The sequence below is a fragment of the Fimicolochytrium jonesii genome (genome assembly GCF_025526975.1).
Source record: "Fimicolochytrium jonesii strain JEL569 chromosome Unknown EV422scaffold_7, whole genome shotgun sequence".
Lineage (NCBI taxonomy): Eukaryota > Fungi > Chytridiomycota > Chytridiomycetes > Spizellomycetales > Powellomycetaceae > Fimicolochytrium > Fimicolochytrium jonesii.
Genome location: NW_026515674.1, coordinates 292296 through 319814, shown reverse-complemented (window position 1 = coordinate 319814; position 27519 = coordinate 292296). Strand labels below are relative to the sequence as shown.

The 27519-nt window shown below is 53.0% G+C and overlaps 8 protein-coding genes across 8 annotated transcripts; 1 reads left to right on the top strand and 7 right to left on the bottom strand.

The window, feature by feature from the left end:
- Positions 1–974: 974 nt before the first annotated feature.
- Positions 975–6463, bottom strand: EV422DRAFT_399621 (uncharacterized protein). Its single transcript, XM_053066934.1, has 4 exons — positions 5604–6463; positions 5142–5489; positions 4478–5066; positions 975–4409 (listed from the first exon to the last, which is right to left on the bottom strand). Exons 1-4 carry the CDS (start codon positions 6378–6380, stop codon positions 1186–1188), a joined length of 4938 nt encoding a protein of 1645 aa, XP_052926774.1. The 5' UTR covers positions 6381–6463; the 3' UTR covers positions 975–1185.
- A 569-nt stretch (positions 6464–7032) lies between these two features.
- EV422DRAFT_505295 (uncharacterized protein) lies at positions 7033–8576 on the bottom strand (the record flags this gene model as incomplete). The annotated part of the gene is made up of 3 exons (XM_053068479.1): positions 7033–7197; positions 7234–7292; positions 7520–8576. The coding sequence occupies 3 exons, from the start codon at positions 8574–8576 to the stop codon at positions 7033–7035; spliced, it is 1281 nt and encodes a 426-aa protein (XP_052926773.1).
- A 1076-nt stretch (positions 8577–9652) lies between these two features.
- On the bottom strand, positions 9653–13968 carry EV422DRAFT_524092 (uncharacterized protein). Its single transcript, XM_053069965.1, has 5 exons — positions 11464–13968; positions 11057–11393; positions 10726–10971; positions 10268–10656; positions 9653–10179 (listed from the first exon to the last, which is right to left on the bottom strand). Exons 1-5 carry the CDS (start codon positions 13876–13878, stop codon positions 9967–9969), a joined length of 3600 nt encoding a protein of 1199 aa, XP_052926772.1. The 5' UTR covers positions 13879–13968; the 3' UTR covers positions 9653–9966.
- Positions 13969–15037: 1069 nt separating this feature from the next.
- EV422DRAFT_399379 (uncharacterized protein) lies at positions 15038–16837 on the bottom strand. Its single transcript, XM_053066931.1, has 2 exons — positions 15653–16837; positions 15038–15580 (listed from the first exon to the last, which is right to left on the bottom strand). The coding sequence occupies exons 1-2, from the start codon at positions 16598–16600 to the stop codon at positions 15122–15124; spliced, it is 1407 nt and encodes a 468-aa protein (XP_052926771.1). The 5' UTR covers positions 16601–16837; the 3' UTR covers positions 15038–15121.
- Positions 16838–18079: 1242 nt separating this feature from the next.
- Positions 18080–18664, bottom strand: EV422DRAFT_399502 (uncharacterized protein). Its single transcript, XM_053066932.1, has 2 exons — positions 18191–18664; positions 18080–18132 (listed from the first exon to the last, which is right to left on the bottom strand). The coding sequence occupies exon 1, from the start codon at positions 18562–18564 to the stop codon at positions 18220–18222; it is 345 nt and encodes a 114-aa protein (XP_052926770.1). The 5' UTR covers positions 18565–18664; the 3' UTR covers positions 18080–18132; positions 18191–18219.
- A 511-nt stretch (positions 18665–19175) lies between these two features.
- On the top strand, positions 19176–22793 carry EV422DRAFT_494754 (Phosphatidylinositolglycan class N-domain-containing protein; the record flags this gene model as incomplete). Its single annotated transcript, XM_053067765.1, has 14 exons — positions 19176–19233; positions 19315–19497; positions 19566–19730; positions 19799–19916; positions 19980–20030; positions 20099–20402; positions 20463–20776; positions 20842–20986; positions 21054–21278; positions 21357–21547; positions 21626–21761; positions 21830–21935; positions 21998–22233; positions 22293–22793. The coding sequence occupies 14 exons, from the start codon at positions 19176–19178 to the stop codon at positions 22791–22793; spliced, it is 2733 nt and encodes a 910-aa protein (XP_052926769.1).
- Positions 22794–22905: 112 nt separating this feature from the next.
- EV422DRAFT_399277 (clathrin coat assembly protein ap17) lies at positions 22906–24258 on the bottom strand. Its single transcript, XM_053066930.1, has 8 exons — positions 24174–24258; positions 23972–24090; positions 23886–23890; positions 23648–23795; positions 23336–23500; positions 23247–23255; positions 23116–23168; positions 22906–23037 (listed from the first exon to the last, which is right to left on the bottom strand). Exons 2-8 carry the CDS (start codon positions 23972–23974, stop codon positions 22989–22991), a joined length of 432 nt encoding a protein of 143 aa, XP_052926768.1. The 5' UTR covers positions 23975–24090; positions 24174–24258; the 3' UTR covers positions 22906–22988.
- Positions 24259–24377: 119 nt separating this feature from the next.
- EV422DRAFT_399249 (FAS1 domain-containing protein) lies at positions 24378–26753 on the bottom strand. Its single transcript, XM_053066929.1, has 6 exons — positions 26402–26753; positions 26035–26173; positions 25809–25920; positions 25498–25729; positions 24984–25410; positions 24378–24914 (listed from the first exon to the last, which is right to left on the bottom strand). Exons 1-6 carry the CDS (start codon positions 26441–26443, stop codon positions 24514–24516), a joined length of 1353 nt encoding a protein of 450 aa, XP_052926767.1. The 5' UTR covers positions 26444–26753; the 3' UTR covers positions 24378–24513.
- Between the last annotated feature and the right edge of the window lie 766 nt (positions 26754–27519).

The following is a 27519-nucleotide window of genomic DNA, read 5'->3' as shown; positions in this document are numbered from 1 at the left end:
TTGGTGAGAAAAGTCACGCTTGGGTTTTACGCGAGCCGGGGTTGGGTCCCAAGGGTAAGTCGAGGGAAAAGGTGGGGTAAGCACCAAGAGCACCACGGTAAAGTCTGTACAGTACGTGGTATTGAGCGAGGGAAAATACACACAAGGCAACCGCACAACCACAAAAGCGGGCAGGAACGAAGCGACGGGAGCTGTCTCGCCCCTACCTGTGGCAATAGCAGCCTTGTTATAACCGTGAAATCCAAATCGCAGGCGGGTCTTTTCTTCCTACTCTTTGCCTTGCAACCAAGGGAAAGGCTTACGAGTCAAGCGACCCGGTGTGGGGCTCCCCAATACCAAGGGCAACGGAGAATACTCCTTGTGCTGTTTGGCCCAACGCACAATACCCTATTGTGCTTGCTTCCGCGGACCCTCGCGCACCCCTTCTGATTGGCCTGGATTCCTCGAATGCCCCGTCCGACGCGAACCCAGCAGTTCCAGCAGTCCCAGACATCCCGCAACCCATCAAACTTTTGCATTCAGGTCCTTCTCTCATGTGACAGAGATGACAAATATAACAGGTTACTACGTACGTAATATAACAGCACAAATGGAGTGGAATTCCCCTCACGGAGTACCACGGGCTGGTGTATGCATGCATTCTTGTTGCTTTCATCCTGGTGCAGGACTCGGAAAACAACATATCATGCCCGGGACACTGGCGTTGGGCCATGATGATAGCCAGTTCTGTCTGCCAAAGCCGCCCGCCACACACCAAAGGTAGCCAAGATGACGCAAAGGGGCATACACACCGACAGCTTTGTATATATATGTGCAATGTGCATGTAGTTACCCCACTCTTTGGGTCTAAACGGGGCGTTTTTTTTCTTGTGGCAATACGTTTTTAGAAAGTCATAAGTTACATCCCCAACCCTGTAATTTACGCGGTTTGGACCGCATCAGAGGATGGTCCAATGATTGCCATCTGCAATGCAAAACGAGAAAGGCCAGAGAAGCTTTGCGAGTGGAGGCCTGAGACCGATCTAACATTTGCTGATTAATGAAAGAACAGGCCGAGGGGCAGAGGAGGACGCAAAAGCTCAACGACGCAGGCAGAAAAACAGATCTTCCCCTTCGTGAAAAACTGCAGCTCCGTCTGTGGAGTCATGCGTAACAGCACGTCCGATCCAACGCCGCGCTCGCACGCTACTTGACAACGGGCTCGGTCCAGACAGTGAAACTGACTCGCCGTCCCGCAACAACAGCATGCGAGTTATCCCAAACAAATGTGACGACGCCTCGGCTATTGATCCGACGCGAAGCCTTACCTGCGCTGCACCGCGGGCCGCCACGGGCATTCGATGGTGGTTGTTGTGAGGCATCGTGGGCTAACGTCGTGGAAGAGGAGGTAGATGCGGATGATGCGTCGCGGACGAGAGTGAGGGTGCGTGTGAATGGGACCGGGGCGCTTCTGCTACTGCTGCCGCTGGCGGTGGTGGTGGTAGTAGTAGAATTGTCGACGACATGGGGTGAGTGGGTAAGCGTTTGAGATTGGCGGGCTTGTACGGCGGCAGCCAAACGAGCTGAGAGGGAGAGTCGGGAGGATTGACGCGACATGCCCGGCGATTGGGATTGCGAGTCTCGTGGCGTCGTCGCTGGTGGCGTGGCAGACCGACCAAAGACGGCCGAGTCCGGCCCGGCCAAGATCGCTTCTGTCACTGCAGATGCAGCGACGAGGAGATCTGCTGCCTCCTGCGTGGTCGTGTTGCTCGTTGGATCTTTCGAGACATCTAATGGCGCAGACGAGCTTTCCTCGGCCTTTTCGCCGGCAATGAGATTCAGCAACGAACTCATCTGCGGATCGATATCGGCGCGGACGAGAGGTAACATCGGCGGACCATCCTCCTCAGTCTCGTGGCTGTCCCGGTCGCCTTGCCCTCCCACAATCTCCTCGAAGTGAACCTCGAACCCAACCTCAGACCCAGCAGCCACCAGGAACTCCCAGTATAAATCAACGGGTTGGTCGACAGTAGCATCGACCAGAACTGGAAGTCTCACACGCTGTTTCCGTGGCACCGCAACGTCCAACGTCGTGCGGATAGGAGTGACCGGTATGTGTGCATTGAGCGATCGTGATAATGCTGATAAGGAGGGAGATTGATGCAATGCAAATTCGGATTCCCCGCCGAGCATCGGAGGAGGGGTGCGGAATCCCCCCGAGTCAGGGCGGCCTTCGTCTTTGGGCTTGTCTGAGACGACTCGGATTGCGGCGTTATAATAGGCAGCTTTCGTCATCCTCCTTTCGCCGGTATTGTCAAAGACAAGAAGGAACCTCCCAGAGGGCAAGTAAGAGACTAGTATTTCGGCCGCTGCTTTCTGGTTGAATCTCGTGTGTGTCGTAACTGGGGGTATGATGTATCTTGCAGTAGACAATTCTTCCGTTGACATGGTGTCGATGCTATTCATGAGTCCAGCGGGGATATTGCTGGCTTTCGGCAGGCATCGAAGTAAGATGCGTTCGGCGGCATGCGAAGGCGTATCAGCCTTCGTTTCATTCGTTTCATCAGACTCCGGAATGGGAATGAAGTAGAGAGAAAAGAGAACAGTAGTATTTGATCCGTACGCAGCTTGACTATTGTGCTGCTGATGTTGAGAAGCGTCCACGACAAAATAGTCCCAAGTGAACGCTAATCTGGCATCCGGTGGATGCTCTTCCCGAAAGCAGTCGATCTGAACGAATGAAAGAGTCCGTGGGCCAATGGTCACCACTTTTTCAGAGTCGTGCACACTCTTGGACGGTCCTGAAAGTGATGCCAAGTCAGCATTGCCGGGAGATTCGAGAGACGCTGCAAGCGGACGTGACGGAAGGCGAGGAGGTAATGATGGAGGCGATGAAGCCACCCCTGAAGACGCGGCCGCTCCGAAGTCGGCCTGGAATATCCCCTGGTGTGACGCATTATCGTCGTCTTCATCTCGATCCTCGTCCACGTCAGTCAAAGGCCCATCATCCGCGGAAGACGTCAAATCCGGCTGAGAACTATTATGTATGCTTCCCCTCAATGACACCTCGTCCTCGAAACTTGCTGGCGGTAGATGCAGAGAGGTGCCCGTGGACGCGTACGATGCAATAGATCCTCGACTTTCCAGCGATTCGGCAATGAGATCATCTGGAGTGTTAGCGGATGAGTACGACATGGTGCTCGCGCGACTTCGATTGATCGGAACGGGCAAAGGATCGACTTCACTGCTACGGCCGACCATACTCTCACTAGATGAGCGCCTGCGAGGCAACCGGCCTAGCGGCATGGATTCGCCTTCGAAATCTGCATCATCAGCAAGGCTGGAGATCCTTTCGGAAATCGCAGGGGAGTCCATGTCCGGAGACTGTACAGACGGAGTCGTCGGCGTCTGCTCACCACCGCTGGCTGCGCCCTCTCCTCGCCCGCTTCCTTTGTTGAGCCATCCCGCCACTCTCCGTGAGCGAATCAGGTACCCTGCCGTGGACCCAACAATATTTTTGATTTTCTCTGATGTTGTCGATCCAGCTGACGCTGATGCAAGGGTGGCTAAAGATGCAGAGGAGACCGTGGCAAAGGTTGAGGACATGGAGTTGGATTTCTCTGAAGCATTGTCGCTGAAGAAGCGCCGTCTTCTCAAATTTCCACTGGCCTTTCGATTGGACAACCCGTCTTTGTTGCGATCCTTGCTTGGATCGGTCCCGTAGCCTGATAATGATGCAAGCTCCTCGATGAACGTTTTCAGCTTTCGACAGGCATCATAGGAGATCTCCAACTTTGCGAGGTCACTGCTCAGCTGCGAAAGGACAGTTACCCTGCATGTGTCGGATCCATTCGTTGTGGGGTCGGTCGTGATGAGATAGCCATAGACATATATCTTGCCGCTGGGTGGATCATTTGTATCGTTCGGTATTGGGTTTACGGCCGCCTGAGTTGCATTGGAAGAGGTGGAGGCGGGAGTTGGGCCTCGCTGTGGCAACGGTGGAGATTGGGACGGGCTACTTGACGAGTTGTTCTCAGCAGCTGCTTGCACGGCAAATCCAGCGAGTCCCTGCCAGTTGCTTCCCGGGTTGCTGCTTTTTCCCCCCGAACTTTCATTATGACCGGGCACGAGGGTCGATTCCTGTGTGGCCGTCTGTTGAGCGGTTTCATTGAAGCTTCTGATCGATCTAGAAACAACAATGAACTCAACAGGCCTGTCGACACTATCGGTAGTGCGGGCCGTGGACTCCGACGCACGCGACTGCGTGGTAACGATGGACGCCGTTTCTACATCCTCTGCTGGAATGGCGAGAGACGAGCCAGACGCAGACCGTTTCGGGCTAAGGACGCGCTTGACATTGAAAGTGGTGAAAACCTTCTGCGTTGCCTTGTTTAGGCGATAAGTCGAAGTAAGGACACCACGTGCATCATCTACGTTTGATGCAAAATGAATTGAACAGCTGTTTTCTCGGAAACGGTTGTCTGACACCAATGCTTACCGAACTGATGCACAATCTCTGATCCGGAGTACGTCTCATCCGCGTGCCGATGATGCTCTGGATTTGACAAGACGGAATACACGCGTTCGGCATCGCACCGTATCGTCATAGTAGCTCTCGTCAATTCTGCCACCTGCTCGTCCTGAACTAAGACCCGTTTCTTCTCAATGATGATGTTGTTACGGTTGCGAGTGGATTTCCACGGTGTTGCTGTTCCAGGTGTGGCTGCAGGAGTACCACCCTCAGATTCCGATGTGATGGACGTGGTATCCGAAGCGTCGTCTGGCTTTACGGCGCCGTCTAAGATCTGGTTGGGCAGATCCTTTGCATATGCCAGGAAGCCCCGTACAAGCTTATCCTCCATTTCTTCAATGGTTGACGAGGAGGGATCAAGGACTGTATCCGTGGAGAATGACAACGGACCCAGGGCGTCCCCAGTGAGGACCAGATTGGTTCCTCCTCCCTTGTTAGTGTGACGCAATAGAGGCGACCTGGTCTCCCACAAAGTGGCAGCCTTCGAAGCAAGGATCTTCTTCGCCGCAATGGCATCTTTGGGGGCGCTCGCTTGTTGCTGGCGGGCCAGAATGTCCTACGGGTGAAGGCGGCGACGACAACGTCAGCTCATGATACCCCTACTGTGGTTGAATGGGATGGGGCTCCATACCTCGAGTTTCGGCTCCATAAGAGGCATGAAGAATGTCCTCCACGAAGGCAAGACCCATAACTCCAGAAAGACCTTCCTTACAACACTGGATAACAGCTTATTGACCATCCCTCTCAGCAGCTCGTTGTCGCCCACAGTAATTGGTGAGTCCACTCGGAAGGATGCGCCTGGGTCTTCGACGAATGCGACACCGATCATATCTGGCCATCGGATTGAAGGACATCGGACTCGCAGCCGACCTGCTAAGCTAGATACGTAGACACGAACGGGCAGCTTCAATCCACGAACAAGTGTCGCTTGTATGGCGATACTCCCGCCACCATTGTAGGTCAAATCTATTTCAGCGGACTAGGAGGCCAAACGGTCGAAGTCAGAAATCAGCTATCGTGGAAGCTGAAACAAGCCGCAGAACTTCAACCTCCATGGTGACAAATCATAACGCGAAAGAGACAGCCTTCTTACCACAGCCAGATCGTCCGACATACCCTTCAGCAATCTGACTCCAAAGATTTTTGGCGGGTGATCTCCCAAAGATATATCTGTTATCTCCACTCGCGACAAGAATGCATTTCCTTTCAGCTTGGCATTGATCTTCTCCGTCCATTTGGCTTTCGCTTTCGTTTTGAAGAGCTCGCTGCCACGCAGGGCCAGGTAAAACCTTTGGACCAGAACATTGATCCAATGACACTGCTCCGTAGGGCCGACCGCTATCGGGACGTCGCCTGATGCGGCATCGCCTTTTGCAGAACCGTTCACTGGAGGTGTTGCTGCTGACAAGAAGGTATCCTCGTCCTCATTAGGTGTTAATGCCTTTTTCAGGAACTCGACGATGTTCTCCGGCCAAGGTTCGTGGTGCTCCCGCGATGTCTTGTGCGCCGAACTCGCGGAGTACTTAGTCTTTTCCCCAATGAGCTCATCCTTCAGAATTTCGTGATCCGCATCCCTCGATCCATCCCTCGACGTGACCCCCACGAAATCTCGAGCAAATGACGGCCTGTCCCCTTCGGAGGGGGCGAGTAGCCGCTTCTTCGAAGGATCAGCAAGGAAATGAACCAGCAGTCGGTGGATAACAAACACCTGAGCAGCGAGGAGAAATATTGCTCCAAAGAAAAAGCCGCGAAAGAAGTAGCTGAATCCTCCGGTTGTTGGGACGGCAGTGCTTGAATCGGAGTAGCCCGCCGCGGCAATTGGGAAATACCCCACGATCGCGGCCGCACCAGCGAACGGAGCGCTAATCATGCCCGGCTTTCCGCGTGTTCGACGTGTCGACAAGAATGAAGCGAGAAAGAGGAGGGAAGGAGGTGCTGGTATTCGCGTGGAGTTCTTCTTGCAGTTTATCTCCTTTTAGAAACCCGTCGCCGAGCTCCCACTCCGTTGTCCTCCGGTGTTGTTGAAATGAGTCTCGTCAGCCAATCAAATGAGGATCAGATGCGTTCTTCTCAGCCGCTCGAGCTGCAATATGCAATAGATGCAGTATGTATCCGTCCTCTAAGTTGCCAGAGATGTCGGTAAATGCACAGATCATCGTCGACGTCGTGGGAATTTGGAACTGCGGATCCGTTCACAACTCGCAAGCCCTGTTCGAGTGATTCATCGTGCGCGTCACTGTATACGTTAGTCTCGCTAGTCACGTGACTGTCGGCCGCTGCGCCACACAAGCGCAAGTCCTCGGCGTATAAAAACGAGAATGGGAGGTGCCAGATTTCGCTTGCTCCCAATTGTACTTTAAGACCTGATTTATTGTGGTGGATAACGTTACCTCTCAAGCGTTGTTCGCCCTACCTCGGGTGGCTACGGCCGTAACTGAGATAGACTCGGTCTCGAAAGAGGCCGCGCCGCTCGCCAGCTGGAAGGGGTTGAAAGAATCTTTTTCTATCTGTAGCCCAATTCCTTACCAGTGAGCGAATATTCCCTCTGTGTGTGATATGGTGCGGGTGGAGGATACCGTGTCCTCATGGACCTCGAGAGCAGCGTTGGGTGCGATGGCAATAGCGTTGGCGTTGGTTCCACCTAGAATGGCGACTCCCGCGTCTTTATCGGAAGAATGTTGCTGGTTCTACCGAGAAGAAGTCTCGGCTTTACATAACTCTACCATCATTCCTGCGGTATCTTTGGCGCAAGCCATGTCGTAACCGGCAGACGACAGAATTGCTAGACCGATTGGCCGCACGTAAACTACATCGCTGAGGCAACGATGGATTGGACCTCCCGCAAATCAACGACTGAACTCAGTGGAGTATCATTGAATGTCTCGTCACGAAGGTTACATATATACAGTATTCAGTGCAGTCGTGGCAAAACGAGGAAAACAAACTATATGTGCTCTCAATGCACATAATCAGAATTGAAGAAAGGCATCATGCACAGATGCTATGGACTATGCGAGTGTGTCGAACGACGGATGCTGTTTTGCTGGGAGGATCTTGCAGGCCAATGCTCCATCTGCTTCGACGCCGATGGGACCGGTTTCGGGGCACGTATCACATCGGCATTCTCCAGATGTCGACTGGAGTCAATCCCATCAACATCCTCCTCGATTCCTAACCAGTAAAACATCTCCATCATACTCCTGCACTCCCCGGTGCCAATTCCATCGCGGGATGTCGCCGACTGCCCTTCTATTCGCAACAACGCCTTGCGAAACCGCTCATCGTCGCGAGAATACATCCAATACAACGTTTCGGGACAGGCAGACGTTTGTGGCAGGCAGATCGTCAGAAGAGGGACGCATGAGGGTGTTATCGGTGCCGGTTCTGGAGTGTCTACCGAGGACCTTCGCGCGGCTCTCGAGTTTGATGCGTTATGCGTGGCGACCCTAAACAAAGAATCGCGGGCCGCCCTCGTGCTGGCAGGAGCTGGCGTTGATGTTGGCGTTGGCGTTGGTGAGGTTATGGTCGCGATGGACATAACTCTGGCGGACTGTGGTTCCGCCGACGGCTCGTCTTTCCTGCTCTTTGTGCTGGGGCGCTCGCGAGCGCATTTGATGTCGTGGGGGTATTCGGTAATCACAGGCTGATCTTTGGCATTTTCGGCAGGACGAATTCCGTGCCACTGGTATAGAATGCCGTTGAAAGCCTTTTGCATTGGGAAATATGTACGCGAGTCCCCGTGCGGACGTTTCGTCGTCCGCCTTGTCCTTTCGTTCTCCCTGATGCCGTCGGCTCTGTGATGCCGGGCATGACATCCCTCGTTCCCGTCATCACAGTTTGTACATTCACGTCTTGTATGATTCGTCCTCCAATCGAACGCCTCCTCAAGCACCGCCGATACGGCGGTGACGATCCATTCGTGAATCCAGTAATACTGATCTGTTGGTCCAGGCGCGCTGAACGCTACAGCGATGGGGCGGCGGCTGGTGTCGATGACGCGGAGGACACAGCTGGCGTCGTCCGGGTTGTTGAAAAGACCAGTATGCTGGCCCGGTTGCGGGCTCATAGATACAGAGGTGTGCAGCTGGAAAGCCGATGCGCTCTTGGGGTTTTCAGTAGATTCGATGTGGAAGGTGATGAGGAGTTCTTTTGCGATATGGGAACGCTGTTCCAGCCATAGCGGAATTCCAGCGATGGCTCAGGGACCTTCCTATATATACGGGGCTTCTCGGTAGTTGAAGACACCCGGACACGTTGCAGGTGTGGACGTCGTCCGGTCCAGAACGCCAGCCCCATGTCCGCATCACCTCCAGCTACAAATCGCAGCGCATGTTAAAGTGGATACCCTTTCATCCACAATGACGATGTTCCCCTGAAATCCAACGGCACGGAAATCGAATAACATCTATCAAGGCCTAGATCGACGAGAAGGCAGCTGTCCATGAAAGTCTGAGGCATTCATGGATGAGGAGACCATCGGTGTTCGGAAGGCGATCCAAGATTTCCAGGGAATCTACTGTAAAGACGAAGAGAATAATACGATCTTCCTGGAGTGAGAGACAAATTGTCGATTCTGCAGCTTCGATCCAGTTGGGTCGTTGCAAACGCCGCAACACCGGAGCCCGACCAGAGTCCCCTGGGTTCGAGCCGCTTTATTCAGCCTTGGTACATTGTGATTCACGTAAAGTGCGGCGGATTCTCCCGTCGGCCCTTTCAACCCAGGCACCAAGCGTCACTTTTCTGATTTACACCTGATCAAAAATCTGGTTGAAGGATCGCTCGCCGATCGCTCTGGCCTCGTCTCCGGGAATGCCGATTGAGGGGGACACAGAAAAGCCGTCCGTCGATTCACGTGCTATCACTTTAAGCTTCATGAATGCCTTTGCATTCATCGACATTGGAGACATCATGCGCCGGGCGGCCCCGCCAGAATCTTGCCCGATTGTGCTCGGCGGGGCCTAGTGTTTGCTCACGGCCCTTTGAACAAGGTTGCCGATGCATCATGTTGCTGGTAAGGAGGATCGGCTCTCCGGACCACTAAGCCTACCACTGCTTGCCTTGGCGATCAGGATTCCGACCGGCCTGCATCGGAAGACGCCTACGCGGCGACCTCATTCTCCTTGGTCTAGGCCGGCCCAATGACGTCGTGTTATACGTATGGGCCCTGATTGACGGGGCTGTAAGCATTACGTACTGAGATCGACAGCGCGATTCCCGACAACGATGGAGACCGATGGACTCTCTATAAGCAAAATCGAGTCCATCGTCAGATGCGAAGGTCATTTGCGAGAGACCTACGACATGTGGAGTTCCCCGCCCCCAAAAAAAACCTCCAAATCTATTCCAAAAGCGCATGTAAACTGTCCTTGAGATTCTAAACTATACGTCCTGGTATCTCCACTATCTACTACCAAAAAGGAAGTCATGCGAGACGGCAAGCAAAGCATAGACATGAATCATCTCCCCGCTGTAAGCCATCCTTGCAGCACACGGACGAGATGTCTGGGCTCGATGGGTTTCGAAACATAGTCGTCCATTCCAGCGTTTAGACACATCTCGCGGTCCCCTTGAACGGCGTTTGCTGTCAAAGCTATGATCGGCAGAGAATTGTATGGGCTCGGGAGGGCCCGGATGCGTGCTGTCGCGTCGAGACCGTCCATAACCGGCATCTATGCCAATGTTTGAGTAAAATGTGTAAGAACGAGACGAGCAAAGGGAGCAAGAGTAAGATGTCCAGAGGATGAAAGAAAGACACACCTGAATGTCCATCAGACAGATATCGATCTTCCGCCCGGACTGCACAGCTTCCACCGCCAGCTTCCCATTATCCACCAATTCGACATCCAGCTGGAGCCGCTGAAGGTATCGCGTGATGACTTTCTGGTTCGTCGGATTGTCCTCCGCTACCAGCACGCGGTACTTGCGGCCCGCAAAGGCGTCGACGGGGAAGACGAATTTCGCGGGGTTGATGGTGGGCTTGGCCAGCTTTTCATTGCACACTTCGAGCGGCAAGGTGAAGAAGAACGTAGTGCCCTTCTTAGCGACGGAGCGGAACCCAATGTGTCCGCCCATTTGTTCTACCAGTAGTTTGCAGATGTTTAATCCGAGGCCCGTTCCACCGTGCTTTCTTGAAATGCTGGCATCGACTGAGTGGGGCGATGTGAGCCGTAAGTCCCAGAAAGCTATTCTGCCGCCAAGGGAGGAGACGTACCCACCTTGCGAGAAGGGCTGGAATATCCGCTGATGCGCACTCTCCGGAATGCCTACACCAGTGTCGATAACCTCCAGCAACATCCACGGCCCACTGTGGCTGGTTGTCAACCCATTCTGCTTAGCCAAATGAAGAATCCCGTTTGACGGTATGACATCTTTATTTGACACGGACTCGTACTCCGATGGTGCGGGAACAGCACGCACGGTAACGGTGCCGCTGTCACTAAATTTGATGGCGTTCCCGAGAACTGCAGGGGGGAATAACTCCAATCAGCGACATGCCCAACCAGTAAAGTGAAGATCAGTTCGGCAGCAGCGCGTGAGCATACTCACGATTCAGAATTATCTGCCCCAGCCTCGGCGCATCTCCTATCACCGCCTGCGGCAAGTCGGGATGCAAGAACACATCTAGCTCCAGCCTCTTCTTATGAGCCATCGGCTGCACCGTTTGCACAACTCCCTGTATTGCCTGTTGCAAGTCGAAGGGAGCAAGGCTGAGCTCCATCTTGCCAGCATCCATTTTTGAGAAATCCAAGATGTCGTTGATGATGTGTAGCAGGCCTTTGGCGGACGTATAGATGCTTGTGGCAAACTCGGTTTGCTCGGCAGTTAGGTGAGCCTCTGAGAGAAAGTCGGCCATTCCTATGATCCCGTTCAGCGGTGTTCGCAGCTATATGTGGGCATTCGGTGAGTCAATCTGACAGTCCCACATCTCATCAGCAACAGCGCTTCCATCTTACCTCGTGGCTGACAGACGCAAGAAACTGGGTGCGGGCAATAGAAGCTTGTTTGCTGGCTTCCGCCCGAGCTTCAGACTGAACCCGGTCATTCTCGGCCATCTTCAAATCCGTGACATCAACAGTTATCGAAATTATTTCCGTGAGCTGGTTATCTTCATCCTTGATGGGGTAAATATAGAGCTCCAGATAGCGTTCATGACCCCCGTTGGCCTGGTATCTTTTGGCTGCAATTTTCAGGGATTCGCCCCGCATCGCCTTGTCCAACTCCGGGGGCATTCCTGACTTGGCTGACGATTCAATAGCAGCCTTGACCATTTCTGCGATGGTGGGGAGTTGCACGCCCCAGGTGGCAAGATACGCCTGGTTCACTTTCATCGTGTTCCCCTGTGGCCCATGTAACGCCATACCGATGGGGGATAACTCCATCAAGATACGGAATCGTCGCTCTTGCGCCACTCGCGCCCGTTCTGCTTCTTTCAATCTCGTAATGTCGGTCGAAATACACCCAATCGAATACAGTTCGCCTTGCTCGTTGAATAGCGGAAACTTGGCGAGATGAAATGTTTCCGCCCGCGACACGAACTCTGCGGAAAATGCAACCTTGGTTCTGATGATTTCTTCATCCATGGGTCGGATCTTCTCGACATAATCGGGGAACACCTCATAATCGTAATGATTTATTATATCCGCCTTGGAGCGATTGGCAGACTGCGCAAATGCAGTGTTGGCGAGAACGTATTTCCCCACCAAATCCTTGACGTAGATGCTTGATGGGGATGCGTCTGTTACGGAGCGCAGAAAAGCCTCAGAGTCCCTGGCTTGCTTTGTCCTCTCCCGCACTTCCGCCTCGGACTCTGCTTCTGACCGCTTTTGTTCGGTCACATCACGGATCATGACGAAAATGCCCCATTGGGTGTCCTTGCTCGAGAGGATTTTCCCTAGCGTGATCAAGTACATTTTATTCTCCGATGGACATGTTTGAAGGAACTGAACACAGGGGCTTCGAGCGCCCCGATCCAGAGGCTGCGCCTGCACCGTCCGCGTATGTTCCAGCATCTCTGGCGTGCACATCTTGGCCCAGTTTTTGCCGACAGCGGCGTCCAAGTCCTCTCCCAAGTGAAAAATTTTAGCGAACACTGGGTTTGCGAGGGACAGTAGCCCGTTACCATCTATGGCGGCGAACCCATCAGGACTGCCTTCAAAAATGCCTTGCAAAGTGGAGTTTTGGCGGTGTATCCTCTCCTCAGCTGCGACCCGCTCGGAAACGTCGGTGACGGACAAGATCAAGAATTGTTCTTCGGCGAAGGAGACGGTGCTGATGCACCCTTCACACGGAAACGTCTCCCCGTTCTTCCGCATGCCCACGGTCGAAAAGGCTTCTCGACTCCGACATTTGCTCATGCTCTCGATATGCGGCAGCAAGAACCGCAGCTTCGACAATTCCTCATCCTGATCAATGCTTTTCCCCACCACCTCCTTGCGTTCAAAGCCAAAAACCTGCCGAGCACTATCGTTCCATTCGGTGATTCGTCGGTCGTAGTCCATTCCTATCATTGCAGATTGGCACCCCTCCAGCACGATTCGCAGACGCTCTATTTTGCGATCCGGATCGCTCGTATCTTGCAATACCATAGCACTTCCCATGTCTTGTCCTCGCATGTTCGCCAATGGGAGAACAGTCACCGTGACGTTTCTGTTGCCGGCTATGCTTTGGACCGTAGCTTCCCCTCGGAATGATCGATGATCCAAGGCGTATTGCACGGGATCCTCCATCCCAGAATCTCCCAGACACTGCAATCGACCAAGCATCTCCGAACGCTCAGCGTTCCCTAGCAGGTCTCGCGCTCCTTCGTTGTAGGCAGCTGCGGCTTCGTCCGTATTGAATGTCACGACGCCAATGTTGATTTTCGGCATCACATGTGCGCGCAAGATGTTGCGGGTATGTTCTATTTCGGCAGACCGGACGTAGGACAGGATGAACCCAGTGAGACCACCAAGCAGAGCACAGACAGCGCTATTGAGTGCTTCCAGCGAGGCCCCGCGAAGGAGTAAATAGGTCGGTTCGTATACTGTAGAGTACCGGCAAACCAGCACGGTTTCCCCCGACGCCAGGGACACAGCAAATGGTTTGGCGTTCTCGGTAATATCGGCATGCTCGAGAGCGGTCTGAAACTCCTTTTGCAGAGCTGAGTCGTCCGATTCTTCCGAGGTCGACGCCCATAGCTGAGGTGTCGCGCAAGGGTCTTTAAGGAGCAGGAACAAATAAGCTCGGATGTGTTTACTGTCGGTGCGACCCAGGCCGAACTCAACGCCTTTCAGAAGTGACCGAGTCAGCTCGACAGCTCTTGTCTGGTTCGCCAAGTCCTGCGCCAATTGAAGGGAGAGTTGAGATAGTGCATGGAAAGAGTCGCCCATTTCGGAAGGCTGTTGGTTTCCTCAGTGGTTTCCGCCTCCCTTACGCGGGTTGACCTGAATAACATACTGTAGAAGCGGGTGGCGGTCCCAAGGCGGGTTAACTTTCCCAGCCAGGCTGAGCCAGCGGAAGTAATGTTCCCTTACGCGTAACTCGATTTCAAACAGACCTCGGGATGACGTACTGTATGTATATTTATCAGAATTGCCCTGTAGGTGGAGCACCACCGAAAAGTACCGTTTCCATTTGACATGCAGAAAGCAACAGAAGGCGAGGCGCGGGAGACAAACAGAAGTTCCACAGTACCCAAATTGGCGGATTGAACCATGCAGTGAGTTCGAGAAACTGCCTCTTACAAAGTCGGACTTCAGCTCTGTCCACGCATCGATTGCTTAAGAGATCGCTGGCCGTGGACCATATCCTGTACTGCTCGCACTGCGGACCGCTTTAGCCCACCACTCAAATGAGTGAATGAAACGAAATATTATTGGGTTCCTAAACAGATAGATCGGGAAAGAAACGGGGATTACATGCAAGGGACAAGGAAACGGTCTAACGCTCGATCTACGCCAAACGCCAGACCAACCAACCGGTTTTCCTTGTCTTGTTCTTGATCTTGTCCTCCCCGAATTTCCTCCTCCCCCATATCCTCGCCCACCCCCGGGGGTCACTAGCCTCTGAATATACCAACCTCACCACTAAAGCCCCCTCCACCCTACTACCAAACCCCCAACTCCCGTCCCCCATCGGGCCATCTCCAAATACCACAAATCAAGGTACAGCAACCTGAACACCACCCTCGCCCACCCGCCCCAAAAATCAATGAAACAAGTAACGAAACAAAAAAGCCCACATGACGACACCCGTTTGTCGCACGGAGGGGTATACTGCTTGATGTCAGCGGAATGTAATCGTGAGTATGTTGGAGTAAGGATGAATGCACAAGGTCCGATCCCGATGCGATACGCGTGCGTGAAAGTGCGAAGCGATGTTATTTCGTTTCGGTCATGTCCGTGGTCGCTTCGATTCTATTGGAGAGGGAAAGTAATGAGTATGTGGAGCGAGAGAGCATTCTGAAGTATGAAGAAAGAGACAACATACTTGATGCGTCCTCCGAATCTAGGCCGTGCTTCATTGGCCGAGAGATGTCTGAGGGTGAAGATTTCAAAGAGAAAGATTCCCGTGCACTTGGAGATGATGGTGAAACACCGTTCTCGGACCGTTCACCTAGAAGACGGTTGCATGTTAGTTAACGATGCACAGCTTTGACGACAGAAAGTACAAGGTGCTGTGGTACATACCGATCATATGTGCCTCCATATGGGAACCATTGGTGTTTAAAGGTTCCGCCATATGACTTACTTCTTCTTGTTCGTCAACGTCGAGCAAAGCTTGAGCCTGAGGCAGTTCGTCAACGTCTTCTAACAGCTCGGATGTCTCGTAGTGACCGGAATGATCGCTGTCGTGCCCATCGCTGTCGGGATCACTGTGCATGTCGTCATGCTCTTCGGAGTAGTCCGGGAAACCCGCTTCAAGGGCGATTCTTGCGAGATCATTCAGCCGGTTCGTGAGAGAGTATTGGTTTTCTGTCAGAAATATTTGTAGAGGGTTTTCGGGAGTTTCTTCCTCGCCCTTTTGTGTCAGATGTGCCAAGAAGAACTCGTATAGCCGGTTGACAGAAAGAGTTTCAGTGCACGAAGAGTTCTGCAAGAGTAAGCCGTTGTGGTTAGAAATGACCTGTATCGCGGGCGGGCATAAAGGGAAACAAGAACATACCTCGTCGAAAGTCAAATTCAATTGTGGCATTTGCAGTGTGATATCGTTTTCGATCTCAAAATGGTCCTTTAATCCTGCAATAAAAAGAGTAAGCTGGCTTTCGAATAGTAGTGAACCTTCCTGTTCCTCCTCGAAGATCGGTCGTAAATCCAGGTTTTGCTGGTAGACGCTGAATAGGGCGTACGTCTCTCCTCGGTACGAGAGTAGTACACACGGGAGTGGTGCGTAACCGAGCTCGTCGCTCGTTGCGGTAGTTTCGTGGTTAAGAATCTCGCCGGCAGCTTCTTCATGAGCGCTGTGAGACGCGGACTCGTCCTCGACATGCTCTTCGTCTTCGTCCTCTTCAACGTACTCGATGAGATCGGCACTGACAGCATCTGAAGCCGGGCTTTTAACGAGGGATGTTTCTGCTTTTAGGTCTCCCTCTTCGCCATCGTTGAGCGTTGTCAGTTCTGAATCCCCTTCATCATACGTGTTGGTAGAGTTCAGAAGCGAAAGAACACGAGAATGCGGTTTTGTGTCGATTTGCTCCGCACTCCTGTGCGCTTCAGGAGATGGCGTTGTAGGTAAGGCTGACGCAGGCTGTGATTCGGAAGCTATTTCTTCCTCAAAAGTAATCAATTCTTCGGGTGCTGGTGTTGGGATGCTAGTCACATGCTGAGCAAAGCTGTTACTCCCCATCCCGTCACCAACGGCGGATGTCATTTTTGCCCCAGCTTGTACGACTTGTGAAGTAAAGCCATTCGAGACAGCGAAGATGGCCGTATTGTTCTCGGCAGTGGTCGGTATAAGCATTTCCTCCTCGGAGGAGGAAGCCTCGCCTCTAGCGAAGGGTAATCTTCCGGAACTATCGAGCTGCGAGGAAACGGCCGTTCTGAACAGTCCACTGTCCTCCGGAGAGGCCGACGAAGCGGTAAAAAAAGGCTTAGACATGACGAAGACGCTCATTCCGATATCTTTGCGTAAAACCCTCGCGAAGCCACCGTCTTGAACAAGGAAATCCCTTCTCAATTCGCAGACCAAGTTCGAAAAAGAAAATCCGCGGACTGAAACGATTGTCCAAGCAACAGACGACGAAACACAAGTTCGTATGGAAGAAGGTTGTTGGCTTTGTGACCAAGAAGGCAAACTAAGGCAAGCTCACTTGTTTGAACGTAAAAGGAGTATAGCTTCGATACGATTCGTATGATCGCTGACAGTTGAGGCTGCGACCACTGGCTGCTCACCAAAGTCTCTCAGCTGAAAGAAACTCCCACTTCTTGAGCGGACTAGCGGTGCGCACAGCAGGAGGCGGGAAGACTAGAATCCGGTGCTTCTTGCGCCTGATTGAGCGGTGGGAGGGCAGAGCAAGCTGGGTGTCGTTGCTCAAGTAAGTATTGTCAAGCGAAAGGAATGAGTAGCGATTGTTGGAAGATGAACGAAAATGTGGGGCAGAGGCTGCAGCCGATCGAATCAAGTTCGTGAGAAACTTGTGTGTGGGGAAGAGGGGTTCTGTCCGAGTAGTATTTATGCATCCCGTCCAGTGGCGAGGCACAGCAACCAGAGTTACGTCAGCCGCCAAAGAAAACAGCAGGTGAAGATTCGACACTACGTCTTTGCACTGTCAGTGGCATTCGGGAGGTATTTTCAAGCATCCCCCTGTGGACACATGTAACAGGCCGCTCAATTCGGGCCTAAAGTTTGGAGGGACGCTACCAAAATATCTATTTACAGAACAAAAGAAGAAAATTCACAAGAATGGGGGGATTTAGACAGATGATCTCAAATCGGCGTTCATATGAAACACCCGAGACAGCAGGCAAAGGAGACTGAAGCACACTCCGATGCAAACCAACAGTCGTCCAAGCACAGCGAATAAGAATTGCCGCGCGCGCAGTAGTTGCATCCCCTGCATTGACCGCCTTGACAGCCGATGTCGTTGTTCGTTCGCATCTGGCCTTGCGCGTTGTACCCAATGGTAGGCTCCTCGACGATGCGGTATGGCGGCGGTGGTGATGGCATAGCGATCGTCGGTGCGAGCTTGTTCGGCGAACGGTTGACGTCGTATTCAGGCAGGTTCTGATATACGTCCGCTTGTTGTACGGGCGGAGGATGGAGCGAGTGATCGGACGCAGAGAGAATTGGTGATATGAGAGGTTGGAGGGAGGATCGGGATCCAGTGAAGGATGTCCCGGATGATGTCGAGAGCCCTTCTACACTTGATCTACACGGCTCCCTACTAGGATTATCTGTTGGGTTGCTGGACATTGATTGCTGCATCTTGAGAGGTAGCGAGAAGGAGGGAAGGTGCCTTGCGGGTGACGACGAAACACCCAGCCCATGTTTAAATCGTTCCCCAAATGCCATGTCTCTCGCAGACTTGAGGTGTCATGATGTACGTGGGAGGATTGTCAAGGTTGTGGGGTTTGTCCTGTGGCGATGGACTCCACGCAAAGCTCCGGGGATAAAGCTCATCTCCTCCTTATCCTATTCTTGGGAGCCTGCTTGAGAGAATGAAGGACGCCTCAATAATGACGCTTGAGCCACTCCCTTCCTCACAGTGTTCAAATAAGCACCTCCGGTTTGTCCTAATTCGTCCTGTGCAGATCAGAGATGCCTCTCGCAAAAGGGATGACGGAAAAAGCGGTGCCTAATGAAAATCGAGGACGCCGCAATGACGCTGCTCGAGACATGCCCTTCCTCAAATAAGCACACGCCCAAATAAGCACACGTTGGTGTGCGCTTGATATGGGGAGGGACGGACAGAAGGAATGCCGGCGGCTTCGCGCCCGCAGTGTAAAATCGGTGGGAGGCTCTCCGGGGATGATTGGCGACGCGACGCCCGAAGTCAATCTCAAGACACAACACAACAACGTTCGTCTGAGCTTGATCTCGCCCGACGGCCAGATCAGCTTGAGCGGAGAGCCTCCCATGGCGCCCACTCTTATATAGTGAGAGGAGAATTGGTTGGGATGTCAATGTTCGGAGGCTACTGTATGCACACAAATGGTCCTTCTACCGCGAATTTGGGGCACGGGCTGGCAGGCGACTGAACAACAGATGTCCGGTATTCCGGTCTGCCTTCTGCCCGGAGGGCCGAGGCTTTGCCAGCGGTAGCACTTCGAAATACAGTATGGAATATGGGCGTCATCGCTCTGCCTGTCCAAACTTTGAACGGCCGAAGGGCAAGAAGTGTGAGAGGAGACTCAGGAGAGGCTCTGGCGGCTCGCGATCTAGTCGCGGCTCCCACGAAGTTCGAGGTTGGCATTCCGTTCGCAAGATCATCCGCTGCACTCGAAACAGTGACGCATATAACTGGTTAACAGCGTGCGGGCGAGGGTCGTGCAATGTCGACGAGCGGATCGTCTGCTGTCTCTGCGGCCGTGAGGCTCTTGCTGCTGGGGTATGCACTCTTTTCCCACGGAAGTAACGAACCAGTTGAGAGTGGCTCAATGACTTCCTAACTGCCTGTAGGGTCGCATTCCACGCCGTTTACTCATGGTCCATCTTTGATATCTACTTCCGGTCGCCGCTGGTGCATGGGATGACTCCAATCCAACCGCAGAATGTGGCACCTGCGAAGCGCATGGTTTTGGTGGTCGGTTAGTATCTTGGGAACCGAGCGCATGGCCGTGCCTGTCCTGAAGACTCGACCTCATATGTTCATATCTTGGTCTTTGAAGCGGACGGGCTGCGAGCGGACAAGCTGTTCGAGAACAGGCTAGAGCGGGCGCCATATCTTCGCGATGTCGTGCTTCACCAGGGAACTTGGGGTGTGTCGCATACTAGAGTCCCGACAGAGTCCCGTCCCGGACATGTTGCTCTCATAGCGGGATTCTATGAGGATGTGAGCGCCGTAACCAAGGGTATGCTTACACTGGCATCATTGTCACGCCGGCGACACAAAGTAACTGATGATAGAACGTGCGATCAGGGTGGAAAATGAACCCAGTGAACTTCGATTCAGTGTTCAATCAGAGCACGCATACATGGTCCTTCGGATCGCCCGACATATTACCGATGTTTGCAGAAGGTGCTTCGGATCCCAACAAGGTTGAGACTATCATGTACCCTGCAGAGAGCGAAGACTTTTCTGCTGGTGAGTTCAGATGAGATGCAGCAGGCCACCAAGACCAGATTCCTCAATGCGTCATAATCTCTTCCCAGATGCAAGCAAACTGGATACATGGGTCTTCGAGAAACTTTTGGATTTTTTTAAGGAAGCAGAACGGAACTCAACCCTGAAGTCCATGCTGCGACGCGACGGTATCGTCATTTTCTTACAGTATGCCTCCAATGCTCGTGCTTTCCGTTTCTGCCGCAAAGTGGTAAACCACATTCCCATCAGCCTCCTGGGCTTAGATACAAATGGGCATGCCTTTCGCCCATATTCGGAAGAGTGTGTATCGCAGTCAACGCGTCCCACGTCGCGATTGCGTGCTCAATTGATCCATTGGCAATGTCTAGATATCTGCGGAATATTAGGCTTGTGGATGACGGGCTGAAGGAGGTTATTCAAGTGATCGACAAGTTCTATGGCAACGATGGCAAAACAGCGCACATCTTCACTGCCGACCACGGCATGAGCAACCGCGGGAATCACGGAGATGGACATCCCGACAATACACAAACTCCTTTGATCGCTTGGGGCGCTGGTGTAGCAAAGCCTGAACGAAAGGTGGTGACCGGGCATGATCAGCTTTCGGCAACTTGGGATCTTCACGATCTCCGTCGGTTGGACGTAGAGCAGGCAGACATCGCGCCTTTGATGGTACGGACCGACCTCTAGTCGTCTTTCAAACTTTCCTTCAGCGTCTGTAGCAACCGCCAGTCTTCTTTGATAGGCCTCCCATACCCAGTCAACTCCGTCGGCGTGATACCACTGTCATATCTAGCGGCATCCGATCACGAGAAAGCGATCGCACTTGCCGAAAACGCTAAACAGATCCTGGCGCAGTTCTTGATCAAGTCGGAGTCGAAACGCCGGAGCGAACCGTTCTTCAAACCTTTTGAACCGCTGAAAGAGCATCGCGAGCTCGTAGCGGCGGTCGATGCAATGATTGCACAGGAGCGCATCGAGGAGGCTACCGCGACGAGTCGCGAGCTCATTGATAAGTGCATCCAAGGGTTGCGGTACTTCCAAACGTGCGTGCGTCGGACAGACGGTATTTGCGGCGTATCGCACGCCCCGCGCTAATTCGACGTTGTAGATATGACTGGCTGTTTCTGCGATCCGTTATTGCCCTTGGTTATGCAGGGTGGGTGGCGTATAGCACGCTTTTCATGATCCGGGGCGATGTTCTCAATGAGTCGTCGAAAGGCAAACGACCTGTGAGCCTAACGCCGGCAAACTCTGTGGTGCGTAGGAATCGTGTGGCAGGGACAATCGGTACGCCGCGACTGACAAGCGTCGGCTTTGCAGGTCTACGCAACCAGTATCCTAGTCTCACTTGGCCTAGGCACGTTGCTGTATCAAAAGGAATCCCCACTCCTCTACTACATCTACGCCGCGTTCCCGATATTCTTCTGGTCCGAGACGATCAAGCAGCGCGCTCTTGTAGCAGACTCTGTCGCTGGCTTACGCAGCAGAGGGACGACAAAGTCGGTCGCTGCCATTGCTGCTTACGCACTTGTTCTTGAGCTCCTGGTATGTGGGCTGAGCGCCTTCCAAGAGTTTGATGGACAACCCGGAATGGACAATATGCAACTGTTTTCCCTTTCGCAGGTCTACAGCTACTTCCGGCGCGAGGTCCTAGCACCGTCTCTCTGGTTCCTAGGTCTTGTATGGCCATGGACGTTCCCTGCAGGGTTCCGGCAGAAGCATTTTGTCTTGCTCGTGTTGTGGGCCGGATCGTGCCTCGCTACGAGCGTCTTCCCTTTGCTACCTGTAGAGAAAGGGGACAGTGTCCTCTTGGTGTAAGTTGTAGCCCCTCACCCGCAAGGTTCCAGACGTATGAGCATTCTCTGACACTAGCCTTCATGCCATTCCCGCAGTGCGGCGGGAGGCATCGTTATACTTATCTCGGGACTCTACGGCTGGCTGAAGGTTCCTTACTACGCTGATGCCAACCTGCCCGGGTCTGCCGATGCTTCACGGAACCGACGGAGCTCCAAGATTCTAGGATTGGAGGTGAGCTGCCTTTCTTGAGTCACAGTCAGTGCGCGGACTCTGACGCAGTTTTCTGCTTGGCTCACTAGATTGTCATCGCGGCGAGTATCATGGTAACAGTAGATACCACGTATCGACTCCAAGCGAAGTCCGGCCTTCCTTTGCTGAATCAGACCATCAGTTGGGCCATCCTTGGTACGTTTTCCACCACGCAAAGGCCTATAATTGCATCGTTTTTGAACCGACACACAAAATAGCAATCGCGATAGCCATCCCCATCCTGGACGGTGTGCACAAAGGCCAGCACTTCCTGCGACGCCTAGTCATCATCTATCTGTCTTTTGCACCGGTGTTTGTCCTGCTCAGCATTTCCTACGAGGTGCTCTTCTACGCCTGTTTCAGCATGACGCTGCTCTGCTGGCTGTTGGTCGAGAAGGCTCTTGCCGAGGATGTGGATGACGCGGTGTATAGTGAGGGCTCGGTAAGTGTGCGGGTTCCGTTGCGACCATACGTGTAATCTTGTGACTGATCTTGTATGCACCCATCATACAGGCAACAGGAAAAGAACCACCATCAAACCGCTCCCTCGGCCTCAGCGACCTCCGCATCGCGGGAACCTTCCTCCTCTTCATCAACGTCGCCTTCTTCGGCACCGGCAACATCGCCTCCGTCTCCTCCTTCTCTCTCGAATCCGTGTACCGCTTCACCACCGTCTTCAACCCCTTCCTCATGGGCGCCCTCCTCATCTTCAAAATCCTGATCCCGTTTTTCCTCCTCTCCTCCATCTTCACCGTCCTCGGCCGCATCCTCCGCCTCCCGCCGTTCAGCCTGTTTTGTCTCGTGCTGAGCACCACGGACATTATGACGCTGAATTTCTTTTTCCTGGTGAAGGATTATGGCAGCTGGCTGGAGATCGGAACCACTATCAGCCATTTTGTGATTGCGAGCGCTTTTATTGTGTTTCAGATTGTGCTGTTTGGCGTTAGTTATGGGTTGGTTGGGGGCGTGCTTGTGCCGGATGTGAAGAGGGTGCGCGGAAAGAAGGACAAGTGATGGGTTTTCTGTGTCGTTGGCTCAATAAGATTGACCCTGCACGTTGCTGTGGTGTCTGTTCAAAGGCGCCTGCTTCCCAGCGTAACTTGCCGTTGTGCATGCGGGAACGAACAGCAACGACTGTCTCAAGTAATTGCATTCATAACCTACAGTATGGTACCAAAAACTTCGCTGGTTCCACAGCGACAGCCGTATTCACTCCAGCTTGTCCAAGTAATCCAGCCTACTTAATATCACTCCTTTACTGTGGAGTTTGAACGAGAAACGCAGCTTAAGGACACAACGAAATATGTTCAGTCGCCAAATGTGCGATCTACTGTACCTCGTCTCTTGAATCTCGCCAGCGAGAAAGACTTCGTCCAGGATAGCGTAGACCTGGTGGACCGGGTGTATGTCAGGAACGCGCCATAGGTATCGGCAATGACCTGTTACAGTTCCTAAGACGCTACATACCTTGTAGAACTGGGAAGGAAACGATGAGCCGATAGGCACAGTGACGGAAGGTACCAGTCAGACCACAAACAAATGACCTCAACACTCACATTGAATACCAAATCGAGCTCGCAAACGTTCCTGAAGAACGCGTCCAGGACTTCGACGAAGAAATGAATCGCTTCGAGGTACGCCAGCTCGTTGTCGTTTGTGTCGACGCAGAAGCAAAAGAAGAGTCCTGCGTAACGCCGGTAGACGATTTTGTAATTCCGGAACTGCGTTGCAAGTCGAGTTCCAAAGTCAGCTGGGGGCTCGAAAACCTTTTTCGTGGTATCAAAGGGAAGCCATCTCCATGCGCAAATGACCCGAGACACCTCCATTCCCAGAGCCCACATTCCCACAATACAGTTCCCAAACCGTACCTCAACGAAGTTACTCTGATGCTTCTGATCCCGCGCCGCAACGAGCTTATGCACGTCCGCCTTCAGTTTCTGCTTCTCCTCATCTTCGAATGGCATGTACCACTTCGACAGCCTGGTCTTCCCTTGTCGGTTCTGAACTAGAATAAATCTGTAGCAAGCCGCAGATAGGGGTTATGGAGGAGGTTGAGTTGATGGTTGAGAGGGCTTTCCAAGATGGTGCTTGACAGGTTGGTCTCACCGTATCTGTAGGAGGAAAGAGGAGGTGAGATAATATGAAGAGGGTGGAACAATGCTACCGGGGAGACGCTGCGAAGGACGGTTTACCATATCTGCAGGGTTTCTTGTAGTTCTGGCGGAGGGGAAAGATGGGACCTTTGCGAAAAGTGAGTTGAGTTTTTGGGAAGGCTATCTCTCTTGCTTGCTCTCGTCACTCTGGCTTTCGGCTTTTCGGGAACGCGTGTTGCGGACTGTGTCAAAGTTGCCTTGCCCAAACTCATCCTACCATCAAGCAGTACCGTTTACTGACCAGATGTTGCCATCGCACAAAGACTAGTAGTTCAAAGTCCAGAGTCCAGTGAAATGTCTATGCAAAACGAAGGGCGACGGATGGGGTCAAGCTTCATATGTGCTATGAAGTCAGACTGTGGCAAATGTGCGTGAAAGCCGTCAAATGAAACGGTCATCTCACCCTGGACACATGCACCGAAAGAACTTGAGAGATCTGATGTCCACCATGTATTCGAAAAAAGTTTACGTAAAAATGAAAAAAAGAGAATACTACGTCGAAAGTCACAAGTAAAACAATTGCGCTAAATGACGAACTACCCATATCTCTCCGATAACCCTACAAGATGTTCCCGACTATTTTACATCATACGGTCGTGGGGAAGACGCATACCGGGCGGGAGCATGACGTTGTCAATCATCTGGATAGCGCCGTTGGAGCCAAGCATGTCGGTGAAGGAGACGCGAGCCTCGCCCTTGTTCATGATGAAGTTGTACTTGCGCACATCGTGCATCTTCTTGTCGTCGTTGTGCCTGCGGCGGTCGTCATCGTGCCTGCGGCGGTCGTCATCGTGCCTGCGGCGGTCGTCGTCGTGCCTGTGGCGGTCGTTATCGTGCCTGCGGCGGTCGTCGCGGCGACGGCGGTGGCGGCAGTCGTCGCTGTCGTGGTCGTCGCAGTCATCGTCACGGTCCTCGTCGCGGCCGCCGCGGCGCATCCTCATGGCCTTGATCTCGAGCTCCTCGCCCATCATCGTTTCCATGCCTAATGTGCAATGAAAGCGATGTGAGCAACGCCGCACGGGAATCGCGTTGTGAAAAGCCGGGTACTCACGCATATCCTTCTTCTCCATCATGTCAGTAGACCAAGCTATGTCCATTCCGATGTGGTACTCCATAATCTTCTTGAGGTCTTGCATACCCTTGCAGCGCATACGCATACGGTCACCATCGCGCTCGTCGTAGCGGCGGCGGCCGCCCTCCTCCTTCTGGCCCATACAGCTGAATAGGTAGCGCAAGTTGTCGAAGCCGAGGTTTTGCCAGGCGTGGTTGGACGGAGCAAAGATCGTCATGCCTTTCTCGCTCTCGATCTTTTCCATCATGCCCGTGCGCTCCAAGCCGGAGAGGAAGGTGGAGAACTTCGTGGGCAAGATGTACATCATCTCGGTAACTTCCATCGGCGGGCACACCACGCGGTCGATGGCGTGGATGCGGCCGTTTTCGGCTTCCATGTCCATGTCGACGATGCGGGCGTGCATGTTCTGTGAAGGTAACGAAGCGGGAAATTAGGGGTGAGTTTCGCCAGAGGAGTTGCAGAGATTAGAAACTGCCCAGTCCCAACTACTCACCAACCACATCTCATTGTGGAACTTGAAGACACGCATGCGTTGGTGACGATCACCGAGAGACTTCAGACGCAGACCGGTCGGGATCAAAGCACCGGCATGCATCATGTCGCTCATGATATCAGCGTCGGGAGCGACGTGGTACATTATGATTTGCTTCATGTCCATCTTTCCTTTCGTGCCGGAGCACATGTGCATGCCCTCCTCCATGTGCTTGAAGGCCTCGTTGGTGGGCCTGTGACAAGGAAGTGAAGTACGTGGATAAGTCTCGATGGGATGGAGAGCAGTAGAAGTGAGAAATCTGAAGGACTCACGCAAAGACGGTCATCTCCTTGTCGCGGTTACCGAGGTCGTCACGGAGACCGCGCTCACGTTCCAGGACCTCGACGAACTTGCTGAAACGCTTATCGTCACGGAGCCGGTCAACTGTGATGTGAAAAGGTAGGGAGAGAAAGAAATGTTTAGTTTGGTCGGCGAGCGCGTGAAAAAAGCGACTGACAGCTCGCAATCGCGACTGACAGGTCAAATAGAGAGACATACCGATCGTTCCACCCTCACGACGGCGGCCACCCATCGACATAAAGTCGTCCTCATAGTCCTGGGCAAACAGTCCCCAGCTGGGCTTGGCACATGCGGTGCTGAGCACGGTGCTGGCGACCGCGAGGAAGCTGAAGACGTTCTTCATAGTTGTCAGATATTCGAATGAAAGTGGGCGTGGTAAGTCGAATGAGTGAGAGAGTGTGAAGGTGGTAAGTGAAACGATGGACGGAGGACGGTGAGGAATGAGAGGGAGGGGCACGGATGGCCCGGCTTTTATAGACCTCGGGAGCTGATGGGCGAGACAGAACACTCCTGGTCCTCACATCAGCCGTCGGCTCTGGCGGAGTCATTCCCTCTCCAACTGTACCTCTATGCGATATTCCCCACTGGGCTCGTAGTGTGTCCCCATTTGTGCCCGGCTGAAAAAAAAATAGGCGGTGGGGTAGCGCAAAGCATGTGGGGTTAAGTGTGGGGCCGCAAGGAGACATGTGTGGGGTGAAGAGTTCAGCCTTGGATGTTCTGCCAATCGCGTTTGTGTTGTGGGGGGCCGTGCGTGCAATGCTGCTTTTCAATGCAATCTTGACTCTAGACGGGCTAAAAAAAGGCAATGTATGTTATGGCTGGTCGCAAAGAAAGGTGTTCGAAAACCCTTCAGGCTAATTGTGCGACGGAGTTTCGTGGAGGTGGGATACAAAGTGTGTCATGATGGGCTTTTTTGCTGCAGAAGGTAAGAGAAAACGCATTGATTTGCCAGGTAACGATGTATACTATGTGGTCCGGACCTAGAGTATATGAGTCACGTATACCGTCTTTGCCGCGGCATGCAGCATGGCCATACTATGGAGGAGCTTGACCCCCAATCGGGTCATGAGCACAAACCGGGCGAAGTTCCGTTCTGGTTCAGAGCAGCGCCCAGGAGATAAGGACCGTATCACATCTACCACATATTATGTCCTGTTCAGATGAAAATTCATCACGGATCTGGAGCATAGGACGACTGACAGGTGTGTCTCACGTACGTACCATGCTGCCTTCATTGCTCGATGCAGCCCACATATCACTCTTGCCCTCTTCCATGACGGCCAACATGAGCTTGCATGCACTATGATACGACGAAGAGGTGTGCATCAATATTGTTTTCAAATAACTCTAACGCCCTACCCTCCTGTCTCCTCCCGCCCCCGACACAACTCATGAGGGACATCTGATCCAGAGCACCTCCTCATGACCACTCCGCATGCATATCGGAAACAAATCTCTCCATTGGTGAGGGACGAAAAAAGGCAAAACGCACAAATGCTTCCACCGATCCCTCTCAGGAGATTCCCCATGCCTCCTCTCCCATCTCCGACGCCGATTCACTCCACTCCGCTCATCATGAGCACGCGGCGGTGATGTGGGGATGCTCCTTTTTGGCACTCTCATTCCAGGAGAGGTGGGGAATGCTCGAGGAGCTTGGAATCAATGGGCCGACTGACAGGTGTG